The following is a 13,118-nucleotide window of genomic DNA, read 5'->3' as shown; positions in this document are numbered from 1 at the left end:
GCCTGGCTTCCCTCAGGCTGCAGCCTCTACCCTCCTAGACCACCCAAGGACAGGGCCTCCCCTCACTCAGCCAAGGGGATGCCCCAGCTGCTGGTGGCTGGGGCACAGGCCCCAGAGTGTGTCTTGTCCACCGCTCCCCCACCATCCTCTCCACCCAGGCTGGACTGCAGGTGGCCTTCACAGCCCCTCCCTGCCCATCTCCCACCCACCTGTCCAGGTGGAGTTTCTGGGCCAGAGTCCGCCAGTCGGCACCCCGGCTACAGGGTGGATCCAGGCTGGTAATGATCTTCTGCCGAATGAGGAAGGGGATCTTGAAGGCACTGGGGCCCACTAGGGCTGGGAGCCCCCCTTCACTCTCCAGGGCCAGCAGCTCAGCGAATCTCGTGTCCTGGAAGTGGGGAGGGGTGGAGGTAACCGTTACAACTTGCCCAGCCCAGCCCACTGCTACCTCACGCTGGGGGAATGCCTGGACCCCCTCAGGGCATGGGGACAGCGTGGGCACTGTTGCTTCCCAGTGGGCCAGGGCCCTGCTCACTGGGGCATTGAGGTGCAGTGACCTGCCCACAGTCACACAGCCAGTGAGCAGAGGAGCCTTCTGACCTCATTCTCCTTCCCACCCCATCACTCCTCCCTAGGTCACCTCTGCCACCCTCTGCTGACCAGCAGAACTCTGCTGATCACTCAGAACTCACTGCTGTCCTCTCACTGCCTCTGTCCTCCACACTCAGTGCCCTCATTGCTGCCTGTCTAACTCTTACTCATCCTTCCAGGCCCAGTAAAAGTCCCTCCTCAGGGAAGTCCTCCGAGGTCCCCAGGCCAGCTCCATCTCCCCCTCCTCTCCCTGCTGCTCCCATCTCCTCCTCCCCAAGTCCAACAGCATCTGTCTGCATCTGTCTACATGTGCATCTGCACCTCCCTCCCTGGGAGACTTGGAGGGAGCTACCAAGCGGTTTCTAGGAGGTGGGCTTGGTGGCAGGGTAGGCCCAGTGGGGGAGCACATTATGGCAGTGCTGCCCACCTTGGTGATGTTGAAGTTGATGTTGAAGCTCTGCCCGTCGCCCTCCACCTGCCATACCCACACCTTGCAGGCCAGGTCGCTGGTGCTGGGGCTGACGCGCTCCAAGGTGAAGGTACAGTGCAGGTACTGCTGTGTACCATTCCAGATGTGATAAAAGGGGATCTCCTGGGGGTGGAGGGTGACAGAGAGGTGGCATCAGGTGTGCCCAGCTCAGGTGTGCCCAGCTCCAAGCACCTTGAGCGCCCGCACCTGGTAGCTGACGAGGAGCTTGCTCTTCCACAGGGAGCTGGGCACGTCATGGATGGACAGGCGCAGGTTGTGGTAACTGTCCTTGAAGTGCAGGATGCGAGGCTCCTGGATCAGCTGTCCTCCCAGCTGCTTCTCCAGCTGCACCACCTCCTGCAGTGCCCCAGGTGTCAGCCAGGCCTGGGGGCTGGGAGCGCCCCTCTCTACTGGCCCCTCCCTAGGGCCAGGGGTGGTCAGCCGTCAGAGCCGGCCTCCCTGTGGCAGGGTGGGGCTGGAAGGTACCTTGAGTGCATCGTGGGTGTCATGCAGGCAGTAGACTCGGATGTTGTACTCGAGGGAGGTGCAGGCCACGGGGGCAAACAGAAGCAGCTTGAGGCGCTTGGCCGCGGCCACGCTGAGAGCCTCTCCCACCAGTGCGAATCGGCCCAACTGCTCCGTGAAGACATAGCAGGCGCCGGCCTCCAGCTGGCAGTAGTAGAGGTGGGAGGGCGCCTCCTCGCCGAGGTGCAGCACATCCTGCAGGCAGGGCCTGGTGGGTCAGCTCGCAGCCAACCACAGCTCTGAGGAGTGGCCGGAGACTGGTTGTGGGGGGGGGGCGTGGCTCAAGGGCCAGGCAGGAAGCCAGACACCACCCTGAGCTTGGGGGTGGGGGGGTGGGGGTGGGGAGGAGGCTTGGGGCTCACCTCCCAACTGCCTTCGCAGGATTGCTTTTTGAGGTGCAGGCTCCAGCTCTCGGGGCTGGGCTCCCCACAGTGGTCCATGGCGAGGATGACTGGCCGGGTGAGCAGGACTCCGGGGGGCCCACAGCTAACGATGGGACTCAGCAGGGTCTGACAGCCGGCTAGGGGCAACCTCAAGTGGGGAAATATGGGTGGGAAGGGAAAGGCATCAGTGGGCCACCCTGGGACCCTGGGGTTAGGGGCTGTGGAGCTGGGTGGAGCTTAGGAGCCCCTCTTCCCCTGCCCTCCCTCGGGCCAGGCCAGACCAGGCCCAATAGTGGGGTGGGCAGGGGCGTCACGGTGACAGCAGGAAAGGACAGGACCCACCCAGTCCCAGCAGCAGGGCCCATGCCCACACCTCACATCCTCCGGCTTGTGCAGTGTGAGGTAGATCTCGTAGATCTTTCCTCGGGGTATGGCGTCTGGGGGGATGAGGAGGCTGATGCCTGTGACAGAGCGGGGGGACAGCCGGGGCTTACCAGGGCTGCAAAGACACCAAACACCTTACTCCGCCAGTCCCTCCCTGAGCCTCCCTCTGAGGACTGACTGGCGCCAGCCTGGCCTGGGAACAGAAGTGCCACTGGGACTGCCAGGCTGGCCAACCACCCACACAGGCATGAAGCTGAGTCAGGGAGACCCCGAGTGGCTGAGGGAACTCAGGTGGGAAATGCTTGCCTAGTTAGCTTGGGCACAGAAAACTCTGGAACCCCCAGGTACACTGTACCTACCTGCCCCATCATCCACTTAAAAGCTTCCCTGCCTCCAGGGTCGAGTCCAGCTCCTTGGCTGGATATTTAAGGCCCTTGGCCTGTGGGCCTAGCCTGTGCTGCGTACTTGGCTGTTCTGGAGCCACCACCCTAAGTGTGCCTCTGAGTACTCCCCCCTCCTGGCCTGCTCACGTTCCTCCTCTCTCCCTCGGCTTGGCCACCTCTGGGTGGGCACCCCACCTCTGGTGACTTTGCTCCCTGTTGGGCAGTGGCCCCCTGCAGGTGGGGCTGGGGCCTTTAACAATCTTGCCTACTTTGGTAACCTTCCCTAGTCTGGGTGCCATTGCACACACGTCCTGTCTGGCTGATTCGCCTTTGTCTCAGCGTCTTGCAGGGGCAGCATCAGAAAGCATCTGCTGGGGAGAGGTGGTTCCAGAGGAGAGGCAGGGGGCAGGCCACGGTGAGGCCAGGGGCTGGGGAGTCACTCTGGGGATGGCAAGGAGCGGTCCTGCCCCACCTTCCTGCCCTTTTAGGACAGAGAGCCCCTATATCAGGAGGGGCCTCAGAGGCTCATGACAGGGAGAGGGGAAGAAATTCTATGGCTATCCCACCAAGTCCAAAAGCATATGCGTGCTCTCCAGAGTGGGCAGCTCTGAGGTGGGGTGGCTGGAATATCACAACTTCCCAGCAACTGAAGCCCAGGAGAGAGAGGGAAGCCAGTGGTGGTGTATTTGCAGCTACTGCTCCCTTCTCTATCCTGTGCTGCCTCCTGGTACCGGCTGCCAGGGTTGGTGATAGTCTCGGTGATCCACGTGTGAATGCTCTCTGTGGCGGGGGTACCCTCACTCAAATACTCATTCAGTGAATGCTAATGCTGAGTACTCAGGAAGGTGGGGAAAACCATGAGCCCTGCTCTCATGAAGCATTCAGTCCGCGGGGAGACAGATAAGTGGACGGCAGCAAAGGATGCTGGGTGTTGGGGGAGAGCAGGGTGGAGCACAGCCCACCTGGCCACTCGCCCCACCAGGGGAGTGAAGGGTGCATGGTCACTGAGCGCCCACTGTGCGCCTGCCTTTTTCTAAGAGCTTGACATGGACCATCTCACCTCATCATCTTAGCAGCCATGTGAGGGGGACATGAGGCATAAAGGGACAGCTACCAGACCCGAAGGAGAAGTAGCAGTTAAGCTAGTGGATGGGGGCAGAGAGACGGCATGTACAAAGGGCAGCCCAGTGTATTTGGGTTCATGAGAGCCCACTGTGGCTGCCAAGTGCAGGAGCAATGTGCATGGGAGGAGAGGCCACTGCAGCTGGCCACAGGGGATGAGTCCTTGTGGTTTTGTCATGTGGGGTTTGAAGGGAAAAGTGGAAGCCCCAGAAAGGGACATGATCAAGTGTGGCTCTAGTGAGTAAATGCTTGGAGCTGTGACTCAGACGAGAGGTAGGTGTGGTGGCCTAGCCCAGGAGAGGCAGCAGGAAAGACAAGCAGGAGGATGCAGGAGCATTTGAGGAGAAAGAATGATGGGATCAGTGTGTGAATGAAGCTGGTGTGAAGGTGAAGGGGGAAAGTGAAGAAGGGCAGGAGGCCAAGGTGACCCCTAGTTTCTGTCTTGAGCAACTCGGCTGTGCCATGCCTGAGGAAGAGAAAACTGGGAAGGAGGAGGTTCTGGGGGAGGGTGGGAGACGGTGCTGTTTTAGGCATGAGGAATCTGAGGTGCTGTGAGACATCCAGATGGAGCTGTCCAGGAGGCAGCTGGGTGTACGATTCTGTCACCCAGGAGAACTGTGGCTGGGGATGGAGGAATGGGAGTGATCTGCACAGACATGGCGATTAAAGCCATGGGGTGGGTGAGATCACTTGGGAAGAGGGCGCCAGGGTTGGGGGTGGGGGGCGTGCTCTGAGGAACACCTACATTTAGGGAGCAGGCACCAGGAGCAGCTGCAGAGGAACAAGGAAGTCAGGGCCATGTGGGGTCACCTAAACCGAGGAAATAGAGAATTTCAGGGTGGGAGAGGGGAGACACACCAGAGGCTGTGGCGCTTTCCCGAAAGATGACCATCAAAAGGGTCTGTGGATTCTCTATGAAGGCGTCTTTGAGACCCTGTCCCAGGGGTTTCAGTGAGGTGGTAGGTGGAGGAGCCCCTGTCCAGGCATTTTTCCTCTGCTGTCTCTCCACTAGTTCCCCAGATCCCTGGGGCCTAGGGCCCGGCACACACAGGCTGGTTGGCTGTGTAAATGAATGGACAGTAGTCCTGTGTCCTTGGGCAACAGAGGGAGATAGCTCTGGCCTCAGCCTCAGTGCCAGCCCCACTGCCAGCCAAGACTGGATCCTCTCCAAAACTCTATCCTTTTTCCTTGCTGGGCTGGCTCAGCCCTCGGGGTGAGGCTGAGAGGCATAGGAGGAACATCAAGGCCGTCCCGGTCCCGTCCTCCTCCAGGAGGGACACATGCTAGTCTTGTCTCTTAGAGCTCCCTGGGGCACTCTAGGGTCCTTCCCACCTGTATTAGGGATCATCAGCCGGCCCCCAAGGAAGTTGAAGGTCCCATAGGCCATGTTGCTGGAGCCGCGGGGCAGGGAGCGGAAGTAATTCTGGGTGGAGAGGCGGGAGACGAAGTCCTCAGCCTCAGAAGTGGGTGAGCTGTGGTGCAGCGTGTGGCGGCCGCCACCCAGCGGGCTGAGCAGGTGCCCGTTGGTGAGCTGGAACTTGGGGCTGGGCCCATCTTGCCGGGGACACAGACTGCCCTGGTAGGTGGTCGTAGTGGTGCTGAGGTCTGGCTGGATGGTGAGCAGATGGGGATTGTCTGCAAGGATCAGACAGACTTAGAGAGTGGCACGGGGGGCAGCCCTGTCTGGGCGGCCCTTGGCATGGGGGTCTGGCACGAGTGCTGGGGACAGGGGCACCCCACCTGCTTTGCTGGGCTTGATGCTGACGGGCTGGAAGCCTGAGGTGAGAATGGATGAGTCGGCCACATCCGAGTCCAGTCCTTCCTTCTTGCGGCAGTACACAAGAATAAGGACGAGCAGCAGCAGGAGGAGGCACACGGCCACGGCTACGAGGCCCACGTAGAGCGCCACGTCCTCTGGGCCGGAAGCAGCTGTGGGAGAGAGTGCAGGCTTGGGAGGGGTAGGGTGCAGGAGGCCGGGAAGGAGAGGTCAGCGGTCTACACCCCAGGAGGATGAGGCCTCCACTTCTTGGGCATCAGCACCAGTGGAGCAGCAGACGCTGGCAGCAGGGAGCATGGAATCGGCACACATGCATTCCAGTCCTGCATCTGCCACCACCTTGCTGTGTCTCTGAGAAAATTGCAACCCTCATGAGCTCAATTCATGTTGAAGTTGCTGCTGATGGAGAATGGAGGAGGGGAAGAGCCACTTTCCTGGGTGGCCTGGAAGCAGGCTGCTAGGCTGAACCTGCTCTTCTGGGGCCTAGGGCAGCTGAGACTGAGGGTGAGCTCCTAGGATCCCCAAAGCAGGGGATCTGCTTTCTGGGGAGGTGGGGGGGGGTGTGTGCCATTCTGGTTCCTGGCCAGTCCCTGGGCCAGGAGCAGGGGTGCTAGGGCTCTTCTCCTTGTCTGCCTCCCACAGGCCTGGGGCAGGGCTGAGGAGAGAGTGATTGACTGTCTGGAGGAAACTATATTGATTTTAGAAGGGCTTTGCATAATGGAAGAAATGTCCATCAGAAAGGAATTGACACAGATAATCAGGTTTTTAATTGAAAGAATGGGGGAGGGTGTGTTCTAGAGACAAAATCCAACAGAGATCTTTAATTGTTAGTTATGGCCTTGTAATTAACAGGCCTCACAAGTCTGGTGTCCCCACAGGACTTGTGTGTGCACTTGGGGGAGGGGCGGAGGTAAAACTGCAGGAGAAGACAAGAAGGGGGTTGGGAGATGATCCCAGAGGCCAGGTGTGCACAGTAAAATCTCCAAATGTATGCATGTCTCAGGGCAGGTATGGGAGGTATTGGGGTATATGTGGGCACATGTTGGGTGTGTTAGGGATGGGGTTCCCCAAGGTCCTGAGCTTTGAATAGGGGGTGCAGCCTGTGGCAGGGGACTGATCCCTTAGCCACCACCTCCCGGGGGCAGGGCCGGGCCAATCCTGGCAAACTCAAGAGGACTCCCGGGTGGAGAGGACTCACTGTGCACGCAGAGGTCACTGGTACAATTGCGGGTGTCCAGGTCAGTGCCTCGGCATTCCTCACCTCCGTTGCGGGGTGCTGGGTCAGAGCACTCACGGCTCCGCCAGTGGGTGCAGTCGAGCCCACAGGCCGACCACTTGCTCCACGGGCTCCAGCTGCCATCCACTAGATGCGAGACAGACATGGACAGAGAAGAGATGGCGTGGTCAGCCCAGGGAGCCAGTCTAGGCCATCTGCCAGTGTGGCCCCGCTGGGAGTCCGGACCTGGTGCAATGTCAGGGCTAGGGCCAAGCCTGCCAGGCTGCAAGCCCTCTGGTGTCCAGCGGGCCTGGATGATGCATGCTAATGACAAAAGGCACGATGACGCTGGGCCTGCTTGGTTCTACCCACACCGGGGGCCATCCTGGCCCTGAGGCAGTGAGGGCACTTGGTCACACAATGACCCTCTGATCCCAGGCACAGGTGGTTCTGCAGCACCAGGCTGGGGCCTGCCCCACACTGACTGTACCTGTCCTGACTGCACCTTAGATCCTGTGACTCAGCCCCTCTGCTGAGGCTGGGCCTGGACACAGACTGAGCCCTGCCTCCGATCACACTGAAACCCATCCTGGCCTCAGACTGTGAGCCTGGCCCTGCGTGCGGGCGGGTGGGATGGAGCCATGGGGAGCAGGCTGGTGGGCACGATGGAGCCAGGGCACGGAGATGGCGTGGTGAAGAGCGATGCGGGAGGCGGCAGCCGCTGGTACCTGGGCACAGGGTGGCGCAGGCTGTTTTCTGGACATTCTGCCCCTCACAGAAGGCGCCCCCGTTGAGAGGCGCCGGGTTGGTGCAGCTCCGGCTCCTTTTCTGCCAGCCGCGCCCACAGCTGGCGCTGCAGACGGACCACTCGGTCCACGTCGACCACCCACCGTTCACTGGCCGGACAGAGAAGGACTGGGGTCAGGGAGCGGGGGCTTCCTCAGACACACTGGCCCAGGGGCCAGGGCAGGAGGACAGAGGGGCTGTGAGCTGGAAACGGGCAGGCTACAGCTGTGTTGAGAGAGAGGCCCTGGAGGGGAGACCATGCTTCTGCCCATTGCCCCCAGGGCCTGGCAGCACCCACTCCACAGCCCCTTCTCCCCGTGGGCACCAGCCCTAGCTACAACTCCCATGTTCCTCCAACCCAAACCCCAGCCTTTCACGGGGGTTACTCCCACACCCCTCCCTCTTTCTGCTCCTGGGGGTGCCCAGGTCGCTCTACTTCCTACCCTGGGGACACAGGAGTACAGGCTGTGGTCTGTCACTTTCCTAGACTCCCATCCTGTCTGCTCATCTCCTTCTGCACAATGGCCTCCTGCCCACAAGTAAGCCAAGGGATGGTCCAGCTACAGATGACCATCAACCTGCCCCCCATCTCCACCCAGATAGGCCCTTGGCTCCCTGACAGCCACAGTAAGCCCTCTCCCTGTCCTTCCCAGTCAGGCCACGGTTTGGCTTGCCTGGTCCTGGCTCTACAGGGAGCCAGCCACATGTGGTTGCCCTGAAGGCAGCCCCAGTGCCTCTCCTATGCCCGGAGCCCTTCTGCCCCACCAGCACCGGGGCCCACCGTAGACGATGACAGCAGCGGAGGCGCTGCGGCGACGAGCTACGATGTTCTTGGCCACGCAGGTGTAGTTGGCCGTGTCAGCCAGGCGGGCCTGTCGCACCACCAGGCTATGCTCCCGCGTGATGTACACATTGGGGTCCAGGGATGGGTCCACCAGGTCCTCGTTCCGGAGCCACTCCACCTGGGGGAGGGAGCCATGCCACTGTACTACCTGACTATGCTGGCCCTGCCCGGAGCGAGAGTGGCCCCTGGGGTGGGGGATCAGCCTGGAGGGGTGGGCAGGCGGGACTCGAGACCTGGGAGCACTGCCCACCTGTGGAGTGGCACTGGAGCCCTGCTCACCTCAGCTGGAGGGATGCCCTCTGGTGGGCGGCAGGGCAGCACGATGCCCTGCTCCAGGGACACCTCCTTGGCCAGCGGCTCCTGCTCAAAGTTCTTGCGCAAATCTGGGGGAAGAACAAGAGTGTCCTCCAGGCTGAGTGCCTCACGACAGGTCAGCCTGGCTGACCCTGTCCCCTGGTCCCGCAGGGGCCACGGCACATGCCAGAAGGAAGTGTCAAGTGCCCAGGGGGACATGGGGGTGGCTGGGCAGCGTCCATAGGCACTCCCTCCACCCATCAAGGCAGGATCTGAGGATTTCTGAAGAGACCTCCTCCCCCAGTGACACCCTAGGGCCACCTCCGCCCTGGACTCACAGGCAATGCGGATGTAGGCCTTCTGACTCTTGGTGGTGCCCGAGGAGCTCCATGCCACGCACTGGCACCAGTACTCCTCCAGCCCAAACACCTTCTCCACCTGCTGCCTCGAGACATTGATGCGGACCTCCATGGCAGGCAGTCCTGAGGGTGGAGCGGTGGGTAGCAAGGGCCGGGGCCATGCCTAGCCCCCAGGCCTCTCTGTCCAGTCCCTTGCCGGGCCCCTGCACCACCATAGTCCTCCCTCCGCTCAGCGGGAGAGCGGACGGACTGTGGGGGGGGCAATGCTCTGCCTGGAGGGAACACTGCGGGGGCTCAGTGGGAGTCCCTTTATATCACCTGAAGGTCAAGAGTGGGTGCTTAGCACTTCCATTCATTATACTTTGTTACCCAAGGCCTGTCTCCCTGGAGTCACTTACAAAAATATCACTACAGGAGCTTCCTGTTGTTTCAGAGACAAGGGCACAGAGGAGCCTTGGGCAACAGGGGCTGGCAGAGGAGGTGGGGCAGATAGGCTAGCCCTGGGACCTTTGTGGGTTAAAAAAAAGGGTAAGGAGCGATCTGGCTCACCTCCTGGGGTTAGTAGGTACATCCTGATGAGTGATAATATAATAACAGCTATTAACAAGATAATTACAGTGATTATGTTGTATGATAATAGACCCCTGGGGCTTAGCAAGGGTTTCCCATGTGCTGGCTTATCTTTTTCAATCTGCTCTCTTGGAGGTATTGCTCCCACTCCATGGATGAGGAAACAGAGGCTCAGAGAGGCAGCGACTTGCCATAGGCATCCAGGGCTGTCTGCTGTCTGAATCCAGAGTATGTTCAGAGTGCTCAGAATCCAAGGCGTGCGAGGGGTTCACCGGAGGAGGGTGCTGGGGTTCCCATCCCACAGGGAGAAATGCTGGCGAGGGGGAGGGGGCAGCTCACAGAGGGGAAGCTGGCCTGTGATGGGTGGCCGGGACCCTCTCTGGGGGGTCTGAATGGACTGGGCTGGAGGAAACACCTCTCAAGGATGGACACAGTCCCCCCATGTCTGCCACACCCGGAACCAGGTGTGGGGCATCTGGGGAGGGTCCAGATTTCTGAGGACCCAGGAGGGGGAATACCAGTCCTCCTCCAGGCCCCTGGCCCTCAGACAAAACAGTGTCCCCAGGAGTAAGAAAAGACTGTTTCCAATTTTTCCTCCTCCTGACCCCAATTTCCCTTGGGTCATTGGCTTATCAGAAAGAGGGAGAGAGGCTGGTGTTTCCACTGTTAACAGAGAAATTCAATTAGGGCTGCATTGCAGGAGGAGCCGCCGCCAGGCTGAGCAGGCAAGCCAGGAGGCTGTTTTCTGTCTTAATTTCTCTAACGTGTCTTTCCCTGACCCCTGCCCAGACCCCTCCTCATGAGTCTCTCCGGCTCCCACACTGGGCTCCCAGATTTTCCTATCCCTCACCCCTGCCCTCCCCGTGAGTTCTCGCAGGATTTGGGGTGTGTGTATCACCTCTGGCTGAGGTCACAATCACTGGGCTAGATCCCTCCATTCTGGGCACTGCCTACCCCATCCTCTAAGGCACTGGATGTGTGCATTCTAGTGGTGTGGGATGAGGGCTGAGAAGCGAGAAAGGGTCCCTTACAGGGTCTGTGCATAGGAGAGGGGCCCTGGGCACCAGCCAGCTGTCAAGCACACAGATTCTTGGAGCATCTGAGAAGGAGCTGTGCACATACTTGGGGGTAGAGACAGGGTCCTCCCTCTCAGCCTTTGGGGTTAGTGGTGGGAGACCTCCAGAACATTCTGAACTGGATACTTTTCCTCTCTTGGGTGGACAGGTCTATGGATGGACTGCTCCATCCCCCATGGTGGTGGGGGGAGCTCGTGCACCACCCAGGCAGCTCAGCTCAGGGAGAACAGCACTAAATTTAAGTGCTCCTGGGACCTCCTTGGTGGTCTAGTGGTTAAGAATCTGCCTTCCAATGCAGGGGATGCGGGTTCCATCCCTGGTTGGGGAACTAAGATCCCACATGTCTCAGGGCAACTAAGCCCGTGTGCCGCAACTACTGAGCCTGTGCGCTGCAACGAAAGATCCCGAGTGCCTCTACGAAGATCCTGCGTGCTGCAACTATTTGGCTGCAACAGCCAAGTAAATAAATAAATATTAGAAAAAAATCTTAAAAAAAAAAATTTAAGTGCTCCTATATCTTTTTCCCTGTCTCCTCCACACTTCTGTCCTGCCATCTCATCTCCTTCTTGCTGCCACGAATAAGGGCCAGGTTTGTCCATGAGGTCTAGATCCAGGCAGTGCCCTTGAGCCCCACAGGCTCTGGGAGGTGGGGAGACCCAGAGCCTGCCCTCTGGTCCTTGAAATGAGGGGCTGTGCCCTCCCTGCTGCAGGTCAATGAGCAGCCTGGCTCCTGGGAGCAGTTTCTGGGCACGGCTGTGTCCGCACCTGCCTGGTAAATGTGAGCAGATGCTAGCCTTGGGGAGGGATGGGAGGATGTAGGGGTCCCTGCTGGCCCAGGCCTAGGAGCGTGTCGGGTGTGTGCTGGCGTGTGAGTGCCGTGGGCGTGTTGGGAGGCCCTGGTGTGGGCATGCTGAGGGTTTCTGGGAGGTGGAGGGGTGGGGGTAGGGGGCTCTGAGGGCAAGTGAGGGCTTAGGGTACCTTCTTACCAAACTGCTTCTAATAACCAGTCAGTTTGTTTAATACATGATAAATTACACTCCCAGACCAGACTCCAATGCTTGGTTTTGCAAATTTCCAGCTTTTACACTATCAGTGGGTTTGGGTTCAAGAGATTTCAGGCTTTGGTCCCCTCCCCCTGGCCTTCTGGATGGGGAATGGGGGCGAGCAAGGGGGAAATCAGGTGCTCTCTCCTGGGGTGTCCACCCTGCCATTCCCACCCCCATGCAGAAATGGGTGGGGCTTCAGATTTGGGCTGACCTCTGACCCCATCATACCTGCCTGACCACAGAGCATTCCTGGCTCAGGGTCTTGGGTCTGTGTGTAGCATGGTGGTGCCGCCCATGGCCTGGGCATCTGTTTGTGGGTAAGTGAGAAGCCTATCTCTTTGCCTCAAAGCGCTCAATGGCTTTGGGTTGAGAAGTCAATAAGATCAATGAAAATTCAGATTTGCAGGCCATGGGAGGCCTGAGGTTGGATGCTCAGAGCAGGAGGGGGCCCTGGTGGCTATGGGGACGTGTCCCCGTGAGCTCTGCTCTCTGCCTGGCTTTGAAGGGAGCAAGGCCAGGAGAGCCTGTTGGGGAATGTGGGCTGAGGGCTGGCCTGGCCTGTGACTGCTATGTAGGCAAGAGCCTGGGTCTCAGCCAAGCCATGGATTCCAGACCTCGTGATGGCAGGAGACAAGGAGGGGTATATGTGGGAAGCCAGGAAGGGGAGGTGTGAGCAGTTTGGGGCTGGCCTGGCACCTTCCAAGAGGTTCCAGGACAGGCTCTCAAGGCTGTGGGGAGACAGGTCTCTGGCTGTGGCTTGCTCTTCCTCACCTGTCCTTTCCTGGGGGGACCTACCTCAGCAGCAGGAGGACTCATAATGCTGCAAAGTGGTGCTGGGCCCTAGGCATGGGGTAGGGAGAGAGGAAAGACCTGGGGCTGGGCTCCACCTGGGTGTGAGAGATCTCACAGCTTCCCCCACCAAGGGGGGCCATCCTCATCCCCATTTTACAGAGGAGGAAACTGAGGCCCAGGGAGGGAAGGGGGGCTTGCCGCAGAGGGCACCAACCCCATGCATTCCCCTCCTGAGAGTGGGAGGCAGAGCTGGATCACCTGCACCAAGAGCCTTGTGGGCTAAATTCTTAGCACCTCACTGAGGCCTGGCACAGGGCAGGTGCTCAGTTAAGACCTGAGGACTGCAAGGAGGACGCTGCCAACAGCAGGTGTGTGTAAGGCCAGGACAATGCAGGGCTCAAGGACCTGGGCAAGAATCACTCACTAGGGGGCTGACACTTGGGGGGAAGAAGACCAGCACCTGGTGACCCTGGCAGGGGAGGATGGGGCGTGACTTCTGTG

General features: G+C 59.7%; 1 protein-coding gene across 1 annotated transcript in view; it reads right to left on the bottom strand.

The window, feature by feature from the left end:
* The window catches only part of UNC5A (unc-5 netrin receptor A), a 62,708-nt gene that overhangs the window by 1,165 nt on the left and 48,425 nt on the right, over positions 1-13,118 (bottom strand). Inside the window, exons 3-14 of the mRNA XM_033853605.2 lie at positions 9,113-9,256; positions 8,760-8,863; positions 8,418-8,598; positions 6,833-6,997; positions 5,598-5,786; positions 5,190-5,492; positions 2,342-2,429; positions 1,948-2,116; positions 1,547-1,780; positions 1,268-1,417; positions 1,019-1,183; positions 210-388 (exon numbers count right to left, since the gene is read on the bottom strand). Of these exons, the coding sequence (XP_033709496.1) occupies positions 210-388; positions 1,019-1,183; positions 1,268-1,417; positions 1,547-1,780; positions 1,948-2,116; positions 2,342-2,429; positions 5,190-5,492; positions 5,598-5,786; positions 6,833-6,997; positions 8,418-8,598; positions 8,760-8,863; positions 9,113-9,256 (2,071 nt within the window). The remainder of the gene's footprint in view (positions 1-209; positions 389-1,018; positions 1,184-1,267; positions 1,418-1,546; positions 1,781-1,947; positions 2,117-2,341; positions 2,430-5,189; positions 5,493-5,597; positions 5,787-6,832; positions 6,998-8,417; positions 8,599-8,759; positions 8,864-9,112; positions 9,257-13,118) is intronic.

Source organism: Tursiops truncatus, chromosome 3 (assembly GCF_011762595.2).
Source record: "Tursiops truncatus isolate mTurTru1 chromosome 3, mTurTru1.mat.Y, whole genome shotgun sequence".
Lineage (NCBI taxonomy): Eukaryota > Metazoa > Chordata > Mammalia > Artiodactyla > Delphinidae > Tursiops > Tursiops truncatus.
This window is presented reverse-complemented; position numbering and strand designations above follow the sequence as displayed.